Raw genomic sequence first — 18,919 nt, forward strand, 5'->3', positions numbered from 1 at the left:
TTGATTGGGTCTCTGGCATGTTCACCAAAATTAAACATTTACTAGCGTGACCGAGGGGAATTGAGTCTTAGAAATCAAAAAAGACGCTAAGCTTGCCAGAAACTTGTTCACTCTATAACTACCAATAGTTGATGAAAATATATTTCTGATATAACTTTTTACCTGAGGAATGAACATATGTGATTTGATACTCAAAGGAAAAACTGTAACTTCCTAATTTATATTTGTTGTAGAATTGAAAGGGTTCTTGCTACTCTTGCTACTTTGCTTCACTAAAATGGTCGTCTAGCTTCAGATAACAGTTGATAGCTCTTCTTCCTTAGCTACACGGCGAACCATGCTCGTCTATTCAGATTGTGTACATTATTTTCTTTTCATCTGAATCATATCCTTAACTACGATTCTAGTGTTATATTAGTAAAGGTTGATTAAGGTTAGACATGAAATTATGACAAGAAAATAGACAAATTGCTGATACCTCAATATAGTATCTATTACCACTTCTGTCATATGCTGTCCGCCGAAGAATCTTGCAAATACAAGTTTGATATTTAATATGTGCAGTACTAACAAGGGTGATAATACGATGTTCAACTCCAATTTGATTTTGCTGCTGGCCGCGATCTACAAATACCAAGGGTAGATGTGAAAGTATAGTGTGAGAATAGTGTCAGTATAAATAGTGTCGTGTGATGTTAGTTATAGAAAAAGAAATAAATATGCATGATCTAAAAGATATCTTATATGTATGATCTAAAGTTGTGTGATATTGAGGCAAAGGAAAAGAGAAAAATGGTATGAATAATAGAATTTGTTAAAGATCAAGTGATAAATTAAATTGTCAATTAAAAAAAAAGATATCTAATAGAATGAGAATATAAAGAGTTCAAATTGTCTATTAGTTATATACTTAAGTTTTTTATAAGTTTAATATAGGGTCTAAGTGTTAGAAAATGTCGTCATTAGTAGGATTGATCTCTAACCTCCAACAAGAACAATGTCGGTAGTAGGTATGATCTCCTACACCTTCTTTGCTAATAATCGGCATTCATGTTAACGCTGATGATTCGAAAGAGTGTCTTCGAATAACAGAAAATAGACAATAGCGATGTATTCCTGTTGACAAATTGCAATGTCTCCCGTATGGTTTCATACTCACCTATAACTCAGAGCAGCAACAATTAATAGAGGTTAAAATTGTTGTGGGTTAGAGATCGTACCAGATATTGTACTCAGTTTTATATACCAAACTCTATATTAAACTTATACAAAACTTAACTAATAACTAACAGACAATTTGAACTCTTTATATATTCATTTATTCTTCTAATCTTTCTTTTACAATTTCCTTTCATAGTATATATCTTGTTTAACCATTTATACTCAATTCGTGCATAACAAATGTATAATCTATAGTATATATCAAAACCATTTATAATCACATTTATTTTGATAACGGATCCTAACATTCAACAAAAGTTAATAGAGGTTAATGAAAAGATCAAGTGATGAATTTAGAAATTTGTATATTTAGAAGGCGAAATTGTTTGATGTAGTGCTTTTCAGATTGAAACTTCAGTGTAAGTAACAAATCATGGTCCCGGATACCTCAATTGTAACTCGTTGAGCATACATAAACATAAATATTTTATTTTATATATACATTATATATTTACGTCAATAGGTGGTTGTAATAGTAGACTGAAAATAGAAATGATACTGATAAGAGAATATTTGTTAGACTTTAGCGATACAATGCATAAGTATTTCGTTTAAAAGGTTGCTGAAGACATAGGTTTAAAGTTATAATGATATGTTGGCATGCTTTCTTAAAATATATCTGGAACAGCATTGATTTCGAGATTGGGAAAAGGATGTTCGTGATAGTTGTGGCGTTTTATTCAGGTGGCTTTGTAGATGTTGTACCATTTGAATAGTCTATATTACAGAACATCTTACCTATCTTCAATTAAAGCGAAGTCCAACACCAATCATGAGCTTGAAATATGGCTCTTTTTGAAAAACCAGCTTCTATGTGTAGTTGATTCCCCAAAAGGTTCTATTTTGAATACATATTTTCAGTAAAAAGATATTTTTGGTTCATTCGGGACTTAATTTGACTTCATCATTAACAATTATGTATGATACTGCTTGTGTGAACGATGTTAAGCATAGATTTGGATGAAGCTACATTCGATATATTATTTATTAGATGTGCTTAAAGTGCCTGATTAACTACAATATGTGTTATAAGGTACATCTGCATCTCTAGTCTAATATTGTATCGAATCATGAATGCACTGAAGGTTCAAATGAACAGGCTTTTGTTTTTCAGATGTAATAGTGACATGTTTTTCCATAAACAATCTAGCTTTATTTTAATGAGAATTTTCAATGCCACAACCATTGTGTCTCTGGTACTGTTTTTATCAAATTTGTAGATGTATCTTATGAATCTGGTTAGCTCATACTTGTTATTGTCGTGACTGATAATAACGATCTGGATCTATTTGTATGGTCACTAAATTTAGCAGTATTGACCTTCAACTAAAATCTTCAACTTTAGGAGGACCACATAACAAAACAATCTAAGATGAGCATCAGATAGAGCCAATAACTCTTTCAATTAAGTCACTTTGCCTGTCGTGATGTAGTCACCTCAAACCGATATCTTGTAGCATAATCCGAAAGTATGATAAACCAGAAGCCTTAAATCACGCTTATATCAATAGAAGATATTAATGAAAGCCAGATCCCATATCATTAACAGAAAGCGTCAAGTTTCAGTCAGAATGAACAGTCACCAGAAGCCAACAAAGCAGCCAAGGTAATGTGAATCATAGGGTTAACATACACTGCTTGTATTATACCCAAAATCAGGAGAAAATATATTGAGTAGAAACAATGACTAACGAGCTCCCTTTTGTAATATCCCAAAGAACTAAAGCAATCATCTATGAGTATGCGAAGTGATCACTTAAAGTGACCTTGACATGTGGTGTATTTGATCTAATCAGGATTTCGATGATGATTGAATCTTGATCAAAAAGGGGAAAGAAAGAAATTTGAATTTCTTGGAATTTTGTGTCAGTTTATCATAAAATCACAAAGCCATACACCCAGACATCACATCTAAGTGACACAAAGACGAAGTATTACGGATTTCAGTGCTCTGATGTATATGAATGGTTTCAAAGGATTAGTTCGATGAAATTGGGTGGCTTGAGGTGTATTGGTGTATTTAACTAGCGACAGTTCTGTTATTTTATAATACACTTTTGTGAAAGACATAACTAGCCCACCCTCCAAAATTTAGCTAATGTTATTCAAATTAAAAATATATAAAATAAGCAATTAATTATATAAGATGACAGCTTAACATGATACGGAATTAGAGGACCTATATGAAATGTGAATACATACTTTATGTAGAATATAGAAAAGCAGAAAATAATAAATCCTATGAACTTTATGAACCATCAAAGTGGAAAGCTGAAGTTACGCCTTCAATTGTTAAAAAACCTTCAAAATAAAACTCTTTCATGAATACTAAAAGATTTGAGGCAATTCAATTGAATCATATACGCTATAAGCTTCATTCAATACATCTAAAATTGTAGTGCAACTTCAATTTGGAGCAAATTGTGTATTTAGTGTAGTATGATAATCGTGTACTTTATATTGGCTAATATTGAAGCTGCTCATTGATAACTATAACATTTCAATATCATGTTTGTCTTGTGTATTTTTTTGGATTCATTATTCAGCCACTTTAAAATCTGGTGTTTTTGTCATATTGTTTAGATCAACCTCCCATTCTTCCATTCTCTTGTCGTTATCTCTTCTTTCTACTTTGAGTTTTTCGAGTTCTTCTGATAATTCACTTCTTCGTATCTTTAAGCCATCAATGACTTTCTTCAGTCTATTAGACTCATCTTCAATAGAAACACCATCCACAAGTTTAACCTTTGGAAGAGTTGTGCGTTTTTCCTTCGGTACGTTCATTATAGTACCACTTTTAAGTTTCGTGGATACCCAATCTTCATTGTCACTAGTCAAATCACTTAAAAACTCACTATCACAGCTAGTTAGTATCACCCGTTTTTATAAGTTTATTTTATAAAATACTCACGGTTCATCTGATATGTTACCTGATCCAATATTTTGATTCTGTAAAACAAGCTTCTCGTTCCCTTCTAGAAGCTTTCCTTCTTGGTTTTCTAAATGTTCTTGAGAATTCCAATTTCTCTTGAGGCTTTCATTAAATTCTTCTAGTTCTATGAAACTATTGGAATTTTGAAATTCATCAGTTTTCTCAAATTCCTCAAGGTCATTTTGATTCAAGATCTGCCCAATCCCGTGTTCATGACTCTCTGTATGAGGTAGGTGTTTATTAATTATCGTGGTGTCATCTTTATTTGCTTTCATATAACTCCCAATAGTACCATCTATTCCTTTCTCGGTGTGAGATGGTTCAGGATCACTTAACTGGCCATCACCAAATACTTCGAAGTTGGGCAGCTTCAAAGAACTACTCATGCGGTCTCTTTTCCTCTTTTGAATTGAAATGTCCTTGAGAGCCTCGTTTTGGTCATCCTTGAGATTGTCAGTAGCTGGAATAAGGATCACTATGAAGTATTAATATAACTTACCTCTTCTTGTTCTTGTGTATTCACGCTCATTTTGATCTTTGGTTTGATTTTGCCCTTCTTTTGAACTGTTTCGGAAGTTAGAGATTCTCTTCTTTATTCTCCCCCAAATTTATGTACTTACTTGGCTTTCTGTTGCTTATTGTTTCTATATCCTCATCACTCGACTCATTTTGTATAACTTTAGCTTTGGGTCTCCTAAAAGACATGATTTGACACTTTAAATATTACATGGTTTCAAGTACAATTTGTGATCAGCTTCGAAAACCTTAAAGGTCTTGATTTTAAAAGAGATGACAACCGGACACCATCGCGGTGATGTTTACAAAAAAAAAATTAAAAAACTCTTTAATACTTTAAGGTGATATCAACTTTTAGGTCAACCCACTTAATTTTCTTCTTTCTAAACCAACCTTTTTTCAAAAGTAAGGAATACTCTAATATGTCCTCCACAAATGAGCAAGCAGCTAAAAAGCTACATCAGGCTATGATAGAGGAACCTGAAAATACACTTTTCACAGAACCAGAACTTAGGAAGATAGCTGAGGTTGAAAGTGCTGCAGATTTGATGGTTATAGTTCAAGTATTATTAAATCAAAGTCTCGTGAAATTAGTGAAGCAAAATGGTGAATTAAGATTCCAAGCTGTGGAGATCCAAGAAGCAGCTAAAAGAGCAAATATGACATCTGATGAATCAATCATATATTCATATATTGAAGCATCAGGAAGAGAAGGTATTTGGACCAAGACTATAAAGGCTCGTACAAATTTACATCAGCATGTTGTTCTCAGATGTTTGAAGTCACTAGAAGGTCAAAGATTCATTAAAAGTGTTAAATCAGTCAAATTTCCAACTAGAAAGATATATATGTTATACCATTTAACACCATCAATTGAGGTTACCGGTGGGCCATGGTTCACGGATGGGGAATTAGATTCAGAATTTGTTGACAGTCTACTAACAATTGTTTGGAGATTTGTTACAAACAAGACATTTCCAAATATTTTCAACGATGATGCAAATTTGAAAAAAAACCAACTGTATGCAGCAAATTATAAAAATTACTCGACTTTGGAAGAAATTTTAGAGTTCATCACTAGAAGTCAGGTCACCTCAGAAGAATTAATTGAAAACGATATTAGATCGCTTTGTCAGGTTCTAGTTTATGACGATAAACTGGAGAAGCTCAATTTAGATTGTTATAGATCAACATACCAAAGTGTTGTTGACTTAAAAGAGGAAAGATTAGATGAAGGGTTTTCAATTTTTGATGCAGCTAGTTATACTGCTCCATCTCAGGAAGAAGATACAGAGAATGTATACTTTGATGAATATGTGCTATGAAATTTACGAAATTACATTGTTAATAGAAAACATGTCAATAAAAGTTTGATAATTATTTAAAATTCATATAACCATGAAAATAGAACTATTTCATAATAATTTTATTACCAGAATCAAGATTATAACTTCAATTCATATTCTCCTTTCCATCTTTTTTCAGCAGTTTCCCAGTTTAGAACATCGAAGATTTTTTTAGCATATTCACCCTTGTTATTATAATATTGAATATAATAAGCATGTTCCCAGAAATCAATTCCAATCAAAGGAGTATATTTTGAAGGGACTGGATCTTGATTTGGAGAGGAGTATAACTCTAAATTGTTTGATTCGTTATTTTTAACCAACCAACCCCATCCGGAACCTTGAATACCTAAAAGTAAACCAATAAATTTATCTTTGAATTGGTCAAAAGAACCATATTGTTCGTTAATTTTCTTCTTCAATTCAGTACCACCTTTAACAGCATCTGAATCTGCAGGGGCTAAATTTTCCCAAAACAAAGAATGATTAATATGACCCCCACCATTGAATCTAATAGCTTGTTGCAATTCAATTTGTCCTTTGACATCATTTTGTTGAATTGCAGTAGAAATTTTTTGGTAAGCTGCATTCAAGTTATTGACATAAGTTTGATGATGCTTGGTGTAATGGATTTCAGTAATTTTAGCCGCAATTTGAGGCTCTAAAGCGTCATAAGCGTATGGTAATTTTGGAAGTGTAAAGTTTGACATATTTGATTTTTATTTGATCTCTTTGTATTCAGCAGTTATCTAATGATAGTTTGTTTAGTTTGTTGGTGAATCGAAGATGGTTGTAATATAGTAGATGAATACATGTGTACACAGTTTTCGGAGGATTTATCCCTTTTTTATAGTGAAATTCATAATTAGGCTAAAGTCATTATTAATATTGCGCAATTAACTTTCAAAATGTACGTTTATCTTACCCCTGAATTCTGTTTGTGTATATGGGTCTTGAATTGCGAATATTAGCATAATCTGATATCAGCTACTAGTTTTACCATAAAATTGATCTCAGTGAACATCTGTATGATACTTATATCAAATAAGTCTTCCTATATACCATATACCAGGTGCCTGAGAGTACAAAATCACTTCAATAGATCTCTATTAGCTTTGAGTTTAGTTATTAAATTTGCTCGTTTATAATAATAACTAGAAAGGTAAAATTCGTAGTTGATCTAGCTGATAGACGGATCCACCGAATAAGCGAGCAAATTTTCCACAATCTTATAACCTGTTCTGGTTCTGGTCTCAGAGATTACATATTAGATCTCCACAGTTATCCTATAGGGTTATATTTCATTACACACGTTGGTCAACTGATTAAGGATGCGAAGCGCAAACTCTCTTCACAAATGCAAAAGAAGTTCTCTAATGAGTTGCATTATTAATAAACAATAAATACAGTTCGCGCACAATAGACTAATTTCCCTGGACGATTGTGTCAACATCAACTCATCATTAAAGTTCACTAATTATATTATACAAGAATAATTCCCACTAGATAAACATATATATATACCATCTCTATTTACAAATTTGATCATATATACAGTTATATTTGTGTTGTTATAAATTAGACCATCTTAATTCTTTATATATGAACTTCTGAGCTCCAAAATCGTCATAACCATCAATAATCCTTTCATTAAGTATTGAAAATCTATGTTCTTGTAATAATGACCATAATTTAGATCTTTCTTTTTCAAAAGTTTTTCTAATTGGTATTTGTAGTAATATCCTTGCATCTTTATTTTGAGCTAAAAATTTGGACATCATATTCACAACCCAAGTTGGATGATCTGATGAATAAATTGGATCAGCTATAACGATTGTATTAAATTTTATATCATCACCTCTTTTATTTAAAAAACTAGAAGGATTTGTCCAGTCTAATACTTCACATTGTGCACTGCATTCATTGAGTTCAATGTTTTTCGATAAATTTGGTAAAATTTCTGGAAGATCTGTCAATATAACATCATTATATCCTAATAAATTAATTGTAATACCACAAAGACCAGTTCCAGACCCTAATTCCAATACAGGTTCTAATATCAAGTCATTATGCTCTTCTACTATTAGTTCACTTAAGATTAAAGATGATCCCCAAGTTTTTAAGCCTAAATTATCTGATGTTAAAGCAGGTTCAAAAAGATTAATTGATTTATCGAAATCTTTCAATAAAATTTTTCTTTGGAAATTAGGTCTTGCAGTTCTACCACAATTTTCTGAAATTCTTAAGCTTGCTAACATTAAAACAGTATCATTTGATGCAAAACTAGATGATAATATTTTGTTTAAATATTGGAAAAAATTGGATGAGAAATGAATATGACAAAGATTTTTGGCTAATTTGGAATATCCATTTAAATTTAACCAATCTTTTGATGAAAAATATTCATCTTTAGATATTTCTTTAAATTCCAAAATTTCTTCAAGGGTCCTACTGTCATCTGTATGAACACCATTTGATCCAAAATTTGTTTCTTCTTCTGGTTTTAATAGTTTTAATATTGTGATTAAAACTTCAACAGGTAAATTTTTGGTCAAATATGGTAAATCCAAAACATGTATGATTAAATCTTCATCAACTTCTTCTTCTTCATCATCAATTTTTTCATTGTCAGTCACATTTGAGTTTGTTTTGGTACTACTTTCAGCAATTATAATATTCAAGGATTCTACTTTGATTGTTGGTTCTGTTGTTGTCGTTGAGATGGTCGTGGACGTAGTCATATAAGGTGCATCATTTTTAACGTCTTGAGGGGTGAAGAAGGATAAAGGGTCAAAAGATTGGTTCATCAAAAGTATTTAAACAAGGATCTTTGAAATGAAGTGGGAGATTCTGAGTTTAAAAGTGAGTTTGAGCAGTTGAAAAGTTGGAAACTTAATATTTGTGGGTATTAAATGATCCAAGATAAAAACATAACGGTTTTTTTTTCTTTTTTTTTTACCCTAACTGGCTGTAAGATCTTAAGATCTTAAAAAAACCATAAAGTCAAATTTCTTCCATTATTCAATATTCGATTACATTTACGATATTAAGATCCAAAATATCCTAATATAGTTATCAATGGATCTTTCCTGTGGTACATATAGTTTTTGTGGTACACTTATCATCAAACATTAAAATTTGCCTCATTTTACGAGATTCATTATAGTTATGTATCCTAAAACGGGTTCCAATGAGACAAAGATGAAGAAAATTCTTACAAATTGAGTTAATAACTTGTATTAATGTAGTATAACATGCATCTTTATTTAGATGTATTTATTAACTGAAAAACTTGTTTAATATGTGTTTAAAAGGAGTTGAATTTCTCTAAATTTTTATATATTTAGCCTTTAATGATAAATCAATATATATCGATCTAAGTGATTTAAAGCTGTGAAATATTTAAAAAATGAGATTCAATTATACTTTATTCCCATTATTCTTCATTACAAGTGCCTTAGCAGTTAATAATGTTGAATATGCAACAATTTTATTAAATGATGTTCAAAATAATATGAATGATTATGGATATTTATTTAAAGCAGAATCAATAAATTTACCAACTGAATTATTTAATTATTATAAAGAAATTATAACTTATACAGATGATTCATTTACTTCAGTTTTAACAGATTTCCCAGTAAATAAAGTTCAAAGTGTTGTTACAGAATTTCCATGGTATTCATCAAGATTAGAATCAAGATTAAAAGCAGCAATAACTCATGATTCTGATTTAACAACAAGTCAAATTATAACAAGTTTTTCAAATTCTACAAGTTATAATATTTCAACAAGTTTTAATTATTCATCAATCATTTCTAAAAATTCATCAATTGATACATTAACACCAATTGAACCAACAAGATCACATATTTCAACTCAAATTCAAATTAATTCAACAAGTGGTAATATCTCAAGTTATTCAGGTGAATCAAATCAATTGAATCAATTTTTACCATTAATTTTAATTCCATTATTATCATTATTAATATAAATTGTTTATTTTATAAACCTCTCCAAATATTTTTTTCTAAAGTATCACCTTTTCTTTTAATTTGTTTACAAAAACCTAAATCAATTAATTCACCACATTTTTGTAAAAACCAAACAAGAGTCAATTTATCCCATTTTAAATCATTTGATATATCCATATCATTAAAAAATTTATAAATAAATTTAAATCTAATTTCATCATTTAAATAATTTTCTAATATATTATTCTTGTCATCTAAAATTTCCATAATTTTTTGTAAAATTTCATCTTTATTTAAAGAATTTTTAAAAACTTGATAAAAATCAAAAATATTTAAATTTAAATTTGTTTCTCTATAAATTTGAAATAATTCAGATAAAATTGGATTTATCTTGGAATTTAAAATTTCCATTGAATTTGAATTATTTGAAATTCTTGTATTTATATATAATTCAGGATTTATAAGAGAATCTTCTAATATTGATCTAAAATTTGGTGATAAATTTGAATTTAAAATTTTAAAATCATTAAATTGAAAACATTCATTTAAAACTAATTCAAATGGATTTTTAAATGATGATTTAATAAAATTTTCAATTAATAACATTAATGAATTAATTAATTTTTTATATTCAATCTTGTATTGAATTTTTGAATATTCTGGATCATTTAATAATTCATTTAATTTTGTTAATTCTAAACTTATTAATGCTATTTTAATATTTAAACTTTGAATTAAATCATTATTAAGGGTGAATTCATTAATTTCCAAGATTAATTTTTTAATTTTATCTTGATTTAATTTTTTTAAATTTGAAATAATTTCATTTATAAAATTATTTTTAATTAATTCATCTTTATTTGTTAATTTATAATAAAATTCCAAATAATTTCCTTTAATTTTAATAAATTTTAATAAGACATTTGTTATAAATTTAAAAATAGTTTTAAAATTTTTAAATTTTTGATATAATCATTTGTTGATTCATAAATAAATGATTTTAAATATTGATTATCTTCTAATAATTTTAAAATTTTTAAAGAATTTAAATTATCATTTGAAGAATTAATTAAATTTGTTATATGATTTTGGAAAGATGGTAACATTTTAATAGCATCATAATATTTTGATGAATTATTATCCAATTGAGATAAATTTAATGAATTTATAATAGATAATGGATTATTGAAAAAGAAAATCATTTTTAAAAATTTTAAATTTTTTAAAAAATCATTTAAATCTCTAATTGAATTTTTAAATTTTTTCAATAATTCTCCAACAGATTCATTACCAATTAAATATGAATCTTCTAATATTATCTTGGAAACAATTGTATTCAAGATAGAATCTGTTTGTTCAATTTTGAAAACATGAAATTTTAAATTATGAATTAAATTATTATTAATCTTTTGGGTAAAATTTTTTAAATTTGAATTAATATTAAAAATTAATTTAAAAGGAATTCTATTTGTATAAATATTAATCAATCTTATGAATTCATTTAAAAGCCCTAAATTAAAAGAATCAGTATCTTCAAATATAATTATAATTCTAATATTTGTTGAATTTATAGATTCATTTTTTTTCAAAAAAGATTGTTCACACCATTCTTCTACAGCATCAAGATCAAATGATAATTTTCTTTGTTGTAAAAAATTTAATTCTTCTTCTTCATCACTATCTATATCAATTTGATCAGGATCAACCATATTTTTTTCATAATCATCTTCATGATTTGCAAAATTTTCATTAAGTATTGAATTTACAATTTTTTTCAAACCAATTTTAATTGTATGACATTCTTTTGAATTTAATTTTATAACTTTAATATTATTTGTATTATTTTTGGTTAAATAATTTGATAATTGATTATTAAAGTTGGAATTATTTGTTGACGAGGTTGAATTTGAAATTAAAAGGGAACAATCTATTTGGAAAGGTGTTATTGGATTTGCAATTGAATTAAATATACCTAATAAAATTTCATCATTTGCAGATTCTAAAATTGATTTAGCAATGGAATCTTGATTTTTAATGGATTTTTGAAATAAATTATAACGTAGTTGAACATTTTCTAAAGGTTCTTGACCATTTAATAATTTTAAGAATGGTAAATTTGGATTATTTATTGGAATACCTTCATTAGATATTATTTGATTTGATGTATCAAGTTTTATTCTTTTGTTTGGATTTTTCTTTAATAAATAGACGGTCTTTGATTTAGTTAGTATTGATCTTATAATAGCTGAGTACATTCAACGTACCTTTTGTGACTCATTAAACTCTTCAATGTTCATTGTTTGTTTGTTTTTGTGGTATTTGAAAGAGAAATAATGAATTTAAAATCTCGAGATTTAATTAAAAAACAAATTCTTCGGCCGAAATAAATATAAACAACAAACAACAAATACACACAGTAATATGGTATATATACTAATATAGTATAGTATAATATAGTATAAATTTTATTTAATTTCATGAGCGCTTAAATGACGTAATAGAAAATGATATTAGTTTAATGGCGGCTGTTATAAAATATATTTGTAATATGTATTTAACAGCGGTCATAATTGACAATTACTTGATTATAGTATATACTAGATACTTATTAATTACAAAAAAATACTTAATATAATATTGAATTAATCAATTATAGTAATCAATACATCACCATTTTGGAAATATTTTAATAATAATCAAACTCAACAAGAACAATAATATCACAATGACAAATATTTTTAAAGCATCAATTAAACCTAATGAATTTATAGTTTTAGATAAATTTTTCTTAGAATTTATTAATTTTTTACTTGTAACATCTAATCCAGTCTCTGCAGCTTTTAAAACATTTGAATCTTGATTTAATTTATCATTAAAAGCATGTGCACCTTCTTTAATACTATTAATAAATTGAAACATATCTTTTAGGATATCTTCTTGTTTTGATTCTTCAATTTGTAAAGATTGATCAAAATTTAGTTCTGAGTTTTGAGAGTTCGTTTGACCTTTTAATAATCTCTTCCTTAATTGTGAAATATTATCATCATGATCATTATCATTATTCTCGTTGTTGTTGTCATCATTATCATGTTCAATTTTGGTATTAATTTGTGATTGTTGCTTTGTTGTTAAATTTAAATCATTTTGAAATTTATCATTAATTATACCATTTGAATAATCAGCTAATGAATCTCTTAATTTGGTGTTATTTGTAGAGAAGCTTTGTAAAATATCAGCTCTTAGTATATCAGAGTTCTATGGGATGTTAGTTGTTGTTGTTGTTATTATTATTTGATGATCTGTTAACTTACTTTATCATGTTTTGCGAATAAAAGAGAATTTATAAAAGCAATTGAATCTGATTGAGAATCATTGGGAAGAGGGTCTTGCTTTAAACAAGTGTGTAAGTTATTGAGTATAGTTTCCTTCATGGTGTGTGTTGTGTTGTGTGTTGATGATATTGTTCAAGTATAAAATGTTCAAGATTTGATTCGAGAAATAATATAATAGAATAGACAATAACAAGATATAGAATACAAACAAAATACACTACAACTATCAATCAACAAACAATTACATATATTATTAACAACTATTTAAGATGTCTGCCAGTCTACTATCAAACGACAACATGTAGGATTCAGTTGCGGTTAGCGAAAACGGCATAGATTGTATTACTCTTGACCACTTGAGCTTGTTCGCAATACCATTGTACCTCATTAACTTCTTTCAAATCAAATTCAAAACGAACCCAATTAAATAGAATGAAGAAATAAGTTACTGGTACAGAGAAATGTGTTAAGGGTCTTAGTAATTTTAAAAAAGAGTTGTTGGTAAAAGAATAAACAAGTTTGATGTGAAAAGTTTTATTTATGTCTTCAATCATCACCGCGTTATTTACCCTTCTTTATACCGTTTTTGATTTCTTTTCAATTAGGGTTGAATAAATGAATAAGTGAATATAAATCTATAATACAAAGAAAAGATCTATTATTCAATTGATAAGAGTTATTATACAATGTCCACTATCAATAACAAAGCTGCTGAGAAATTCAAAACAGTATGTGTACTCAATTCTTTAATTATATAGAATTATACTAACTTTATACAGAAAGGGAATAAGGCTTTTGCCAGTGAAGATTATGATGAAGCTATTAATCTTTATACTCAAGCGTATGTTATTTTAATATAGTATTGATTGAGATATACTAACACTGTTCAGAATCCAACAAGATCCAACAAAAGCCAATTATTATACAAATGTATGTACCTGATTATATTATATCATATGATTTCATTTCCACTAACAACACATATAGAGAGCTTTAGCTCGTATTAAATCATCAAAAAATGAACAACAATATGATTTAATTGCAAAAGATGCCTCCAAAGCAATTGAATTGGTTCCAGATAATTCAAAAGCTTTTTTTTATTTAGGTATTGCATTAACAAAATTAGATCAACCAGATTCTGCTTTAAAAAATTTAAATAAAGCTTATGAATTAGCTCTTCAAACAAATAATAAATCTGCTCAACAAATTTGTGAACAAATCTTGGAAACAAGAAAAGAATTAGCTAAAAAGGAAAAAAATGAAAAAATTTCCCGTACAAATCCCCTTTATGAAAAAACTTATAGATTAATTCAAGAATTTTATTGGAGTAAAATTAATTATTTAAGATCAAGATTTAATTATAAACCATTTTATGAAGATGATACAGATTTCCAAAATGAATACAAGAATTTAAAAAATCAATATACCAAGGATCTTGATGATTTACGTCATGTTTTTGAATCATCTTTATCCAAAGATAGATCAACAAAAAATCAAATTGAAGCACCAGAATATATTTTGGATCCAATTAGTTTTAATATTTTCCATGATCCTGTTATAACTCCATCTGGTAATACTTTTGAAAAAGCTTGGATTATTGAACATTTAAAATCAAATCCAACTGATCCTTTAACAAGAGAACCTTTAAATGAATCTCAATTAATTCCAAATTTAGCTGTTAAAAAAATGGTTGATGCTTATATCAATGAAAATAAAGCAATTTAGATAAAAAAAAGATGATAAGAATATTGTATAATTTAGCTAGAAATCAAAAGAAGAAGTGATTTAATTTGTATTAAATATTGTACTTTATTAATCTGGTGTGCGGATGTTTGGATATTGATAGATCTAGATCGCGTTTTTTATCATATTGAAAACCTGTCAAAAACAATAAACATTAATAAACCACAAACCACAAAACCACAAAGCACAAGAATACAATGTCACTATCACAAATCTCAGTGGATATAGATGAAGCAGATGCAGTTGTTTTGCAAGAAAGTCTTTTGAAAACTCGTTCTTTAATAGCATCAATTAGTCAATCTTTAAATAAAATTGAATCATCATCATCAAATTCTGAAAAATTATTAAAACCAATTATTGAAAAAAATAAAAAATTATCTATATTTTCCAAGAATGTTAATGATTCTTTATTAGCCGTATCAAATGTTCAAGGTATTGCAAGTGAAGCTTCCATATATGAATCAAAATTAAATGAAAGAATTGATAATGTTAAAAATTATATAATTACTATAAATAAATCACAAAATATTTTATTAAAATTAAAAGATAATAATGGTGGTGGAAGCAATGGTGAATATAGAGGTATATCTGAAAACTTAAGTAAAACAATAATGGATAGTGAATTTAAATTACATCAATTTTTTAAAGAATTAATTAAATCAGATTCTCAACCTTTTGATCCACAAATTTTTATGAATCAATTAAAACCATTCCCATTTTTATCAGTTTCTAAGATAAGAGATGTTGGATTAATAATGGCATATTTTAATGATCAAAAAAATCCAATTGATGATTTATATATTGATTCAAGATCAAATTTAATTTTAAAAAGTTTAGCATTTTTGGAACCGTTCACTAAGATTAATAATCAAATGGATAAAGTTCCATATGAAAAAGGTTCAAATGGTATTAATAATTATACAGAAGCATTCTTAGGGTTTTTATCAAATGAATATGCATTATTAGAAAGCATATTAAATGAAAACAATGATCAAATAATAACAATTTATCAAAAATTAATTAGAAATTCAATTGAAAATTATTCCAAGATTATAACAAATTTAATTAATTCAATTGAAAATTCAATAACAAATTTAGGTTCTTTATCATTTGAATTAATTAATAATTTATCCAAAATTTTATCATTTTTAAAATCAAAATCATTTAAAGAATCTTATCCATCATTATCAAAAAATTTAAATTCATCTCAATCTATAGCAAAATCTTTATTTAAAGAATTATTAATTTATACAGAAAATAGAGTTTCTTCATTAACAACAATCCCTCAGGATTCAGGTGTTTCAGAAGCAACTGTTGATATAATGTCTAAAATTAGAAAAATTTCTGAATATAAATTTGAACAAATTAATTTAATGAATGGGTTTAAAGCTGGTAGTTGGATTCCACAACCAAGTCCTCAATGGTTATCACATTTTTCAAGTATAAGTCATACTACAATCATTGATGATTCTGATCCAAAACAATTATTATCTTCATATTATCTTGATGTTATTGATGCATTAATTGTTAATTTAGAAATTAAATCTTTAAATTTTATCAAAAAAAAACAAACTCTGGGGTTTTTCCTAATTACAAATATTACACTTGTTGAACAAATTATTTCAAGATCTCAATTAAATAATATCTTGGATTCTACAGGTTGGTCAAGATTAGAAAAATTGAAGAAAAGATCATTGAATTTTTTCCTTACAGGTTGGAAACAAGTTGCTGCATATCTTTTAGATGTTAATGTTGTTGGGAAATTAAGTTCAAAAGATCGTGAAATTATAAAAGAAAAATTTAAAAATTTTAATTTAGAATTTGATGAATTAGTCAAGAGTTATAAAGCTTATAATATAACTGATCAATCATTGAAAAAATTTCTTTCCAAGGAAATTTCATTTATATCACCACTTTATAAAAGATTTTATGATAAACATTCATCAGGTGATTTTACTAAACATACTGATAAATATATTAAATATAATCCAATGGAATTTGATAAGATTTTAGAATCACTTGGAAAATGAATTAACTATATAAAGTATATGAATATAATGAATTACATATGTTTCTTTTGTAATATTTTATTTAATGTGTAACGGTTATTTAAAAATTCATTTAAGCGAAATTTAAAATTTAAAAAAAAAAAAAATCGGGTTTATTGTTTTATACTCAGAAACTCAGGAACCAAAAAGGAACCAAAATTTCAAAAAAAGCTTATATTTAATAATCAAAAAGATCAAAAAAGGTCAAGTATTAAACAAAAGATCACAAAAAGAATCATAATAAGATACCATAACTCACTTATACACTGGTATGATCAATTCTGATTTCAATAGTCCAAGCACTCCGCCATCTCCATCATCTCCATTATCACCATCATCTCCATCATCTCCATATCTACAAAAAGATCATCAACAACACCCAATACCTCCATATTATGTTCAACCTTGGATAACTGATAATGTAATAAACCTGGAAGATATAATTAAACATGGAAATATAATAAGAGAACCTGAAGATGATAATTTTAATTATGTTATATCAATGAATATAAATGAATTTATTGAAAAATTTCATGTTTTACCCCCACAACAACAAGGTTTTTTAACAAAATCTGGTAAACCAATTGAAAAAATTATAATAAAATTACAAGCAATTTCAACAATGTTGGATTATTATTTTAATAATAATATTACTTCAGATTTTTTACAGAAAACTTTTGGTTCACCACAAATTTATGTTGGTGATAATTTATTAAATTATCATATAAATGAAATTGAATCTTATGAAAGAATAGAAGAATATAATTATAATCAAATATTAAATCATAATGGAACAAATTTAATTAATATACCAAATTTATTACAACATGGTATTATAATTGATTCAAATAAAATTATAAAAGCATTTTTCATTATAATTTCAGATTTAAATTTTATAAATATTAAACCTTCTTTAAAATTCAAAAATTTAGAAAAACAAGCAATAAATCAAATTAAATTATTAAGTTCATTAGGTATAACTCATAATAATATATCAAAAAATAATGTTTGTATTGATGAAGAAAGTGAAAAAGTTTATTTAATTGATTTTGGTAATTCATTAATTACTGATGAAATTTTAGATTGTTCTGAATTTTGTGATGCTAAAAAGGAAATGAAACTAATGGAAAGACTGTTTATGACTTAAAAAAATAAAAATAAAATGAAATTAAAACAGGTTTTAATTGTAGATAAAAACTTTTATTAATCATAAAAGCTAGGTACGTCATAGGGTATACTATATTTTATCCAAAAATAATCATATAATTATGAAACACATACTAATGAAATCACCACTCTTTTCTATCACTCTAATATACTGCTATATCTTTAAAATGATTGAGTTGAAATTAATATAATTTAAAACACTTTACACATATTCGTTTAATAGTATGTGTCCCATAACGCTGATTTTCAAGATAATGAGATATTCTTTGAAACATATTATAAATTAACAGGATTTAAGTATAAGGTATTTTAGGTTTGTATTCAACATTAATAAACCCCTATTTTAATATGGATATGCTTTATAATGATTTTAAATGAAAAAAATTTTGGAATTTTTTTATAAATAAAGAATTTTTTTTTAATTTTAAGTTTTTAAGGTTGTAATTTAAACTGATAAATATAATTAAAAAATTTAAATTATTAAATTTAAATTATAATTTTTAATATAATTATAAATATAATATAAATTTATCTTCATATATTGAGTCAACTATAAGATCAACTACACATTGTATTAAAACAATATTTTAAATTAGAGTAATAAATTTATACAAATATCTAAAAAAATTTGTTTTTAATT

At 26.6% G+C, this 18,919-nt stretch overlaps 11 protein-coding genes across 11 annotated transcripts; 5 read left to right on the plus strand and 6 right to left on the minus strand.

Annotated features, from left to right (window-relative positions):
- Positions 1–3,759: 3,759 nt before the first annotated feature.
- Positions 3,760–4,539, minus strand: BN7_1605 (uncharacterized protein; the record flags this gene model as incomplete). Its single annotated transcript, XM_011277791.1, has 2 exons — positions 3,760–4,040; positions 4,152–4,539. The coding sequence occupies 2 exons, from the start codon at positions 4,537–4,539 to the stop codon at positions 3,760–3,762; spliced, it is 669 nt and encodes a 222-aa protein (XP_011276093.1).
- Positions 4,540–5,091: 552 nt separating this feature from the next.
- Positions 5,092–5,994, plus strand: RPC34 (DNA-directed RNA polymerase III subunit C34; the record flags this gene model as incomplete). Its single annotated transcript, XM_011277792.1, has 1 exon — positions 5,092–5,994. One exon carries the CDS (start codon positions 5,092–5,094, stop codon positions 5,992–5,994), a length of 903 nt encoding a protein of 300 aa, XP_011276094.1.
- Positions 5,995–6,113: 119 nt separating this feature from the next.
- Positions 6,114–6,725, minus strand: BN7_1607 (superoxide dismutase; the record flags this gene model as incomplete). Its single annotated transcript, XM_011277793.1, has 1 exon — positions 6,114–6,725. One exon carries the CDS (start codon positions 6,723–6,725, stop codon positions 6,114–6,116), a length of 612 nt encoding a protein of 203 aa, XP_011276095.1.
- An 861-nt stretch (positions 6,726–7,586) lies between these two features.
- EFM2 (S-adenosylmethionine-dependent methyltransferase) lies at positions 7,587–8,822 on the minus strand (the record flags this gene model as incomplete). The annotated part of the gene is made up of 1 exon (XM_011277794.1): positions 7,587–8,822. The coding sequence occupies one exon, from the start codon at positions 8,820–8,822 to the stop codon at positions 7,587–7,589; it is 1,236 nt and encodes a 411-aa protein (XP_011276096.1).
- Positions 8,823–9,424: 602 nt separating this feature from the next.
- On the plus strand, positions 9,425–10,009 carry AWA1 (Cell wall protein; the record flags this gene model as incomplete). Its single annotated transcript, XM_011277795.1, has 1 exon — positions 9,425–10,009. The coding sequence occupies one exon, from the start codon at positions 9,425–9,427 to the stop codon at positions 10,007–10,009; it is 585 nt and encodes a 194-aa protein (XP_011276097.1).
- A 10-nt stretch (positions 10,010–10,019) lies between these two features.
- On the minus strand, positions 10,020–10,595 carry BN7_1610 (Origin recognition complex subunit 3; the record flags this gene model as incomplete). Its single annotated transcript, XM_011277796.1, has 1 exon — positions 10,020–10,595. The coding sequence occupies one exon, from the start codon at positions 10,593–10,595 to the stop codon at positions 10,020–10,022; it is 576 nt and encodes a 191-aa protein (XP_011276098.1).
- A 320-nt stretch (positions 10,596–10,915) lies between these two features.
- Positions 10,916–12,286, minus strand: ORC3 (Origin recognition complex subunit 3; the record flags this gene model as incomplete). The annotated part of the gene is made up of 2 exons (XM_011277797.1): positions 10,916–12,184; positions 12,254–12,286. 2 exons carry the CDS (start codon positions 12,284–12,286, stop codon positions 10,916–10,918), a joined length of 1,302 nt encoding a protein of 433 aa, XP_011276099.1.
- Positions 12,287–12,656: 370 nt separating this feature from the next.
- On the minus strand, positions 12,657–13,308 carry USE1 (SNAP receptor USE1; the record flags this gene model as incomplete). Its single annotated transcript, XM_011277798.1, has 2 exons — positions 12,657–13,227; positions 13,301–13,308. 2 exons carry the CDS (start codon positions 13,306–13,308, stop codon positions 12,657–12,659), a joined length of 579 nt encoding a protein of 192 aa, XP_011276100.1.
- A 699-nt stretch (positions 13,309–14,007) lies between these two features.
- Positions 14,008–15,046, plus strand: BN7_1613 (U-box domain-containing protein 14; the record flags this gene model as incomplete). The annotated part of the gene is made up of 2 exons (XM_011277799.1): positions 14,008–14,049; positions 14,309–15,046. The coding sequence occupies 2 exons, from the start codon at positions 14,008–14,010 to the stop codon at positions 15,044–15,046; spliced, it is 780 nt and encodes a 259-aa protein (XP_011276101.1).
- A 215-nt stretch (positions 15,047–15,261) lies between these two features.
- EXO70 (GTP-Rho binding exocyst subunit EXO70) lies at positions 15,262–17,094 on the plus strand (the record flags this gene model as incomplete). The annotated part of the gene is made up of 1 exon (XM_011277800.1): positions 15,262–17,094. One exon carries the CDS (start codon positions 15,262–15,264, stop codon positions 17,092–17,094), a length of 1,833 nt encoding a protein of 610 aa, XP_011276102.1.
- Positions 17,095–17,383: 289 nt separating this feature from the next.
- Positions 17,384–18,259, plus strand: AKT2 (RAC-beta serine/threonine-protein kinase; the record flags this gene model as incomplete). Its single annotated transcript, XM_011277801.1, has 1 exon — positions 17,384–18,259. The coding sequence occupies one exon, from the start codon at positions 17,384–17,386 to the stop codon at positions 18,257–18,259; it is 876 nt and encodes a 291-aa protein (XP_011276103.1).
- Positions 18,260–18,919: the final 660 nt, after the last annotated feature.

The sequence above is a fragment of the Wickerhamomyces ciferrii genome, contig 00034, assembly GCF_000313485.1.
Source record: "Wickerhamomyces ciferrii WGS project CAIF00000000 data, strain NRRL Y-1031 F-60-10, contig 00034, whole genome shotgun sequence".
NCBI classification, from domain to species: Eukaryota; Fungi; Ascomycota; class Saccharomycetes; order Phaffomycetales; family Wickerhamomycetaceae; genus Hansenula; species Hansenula ciferrii.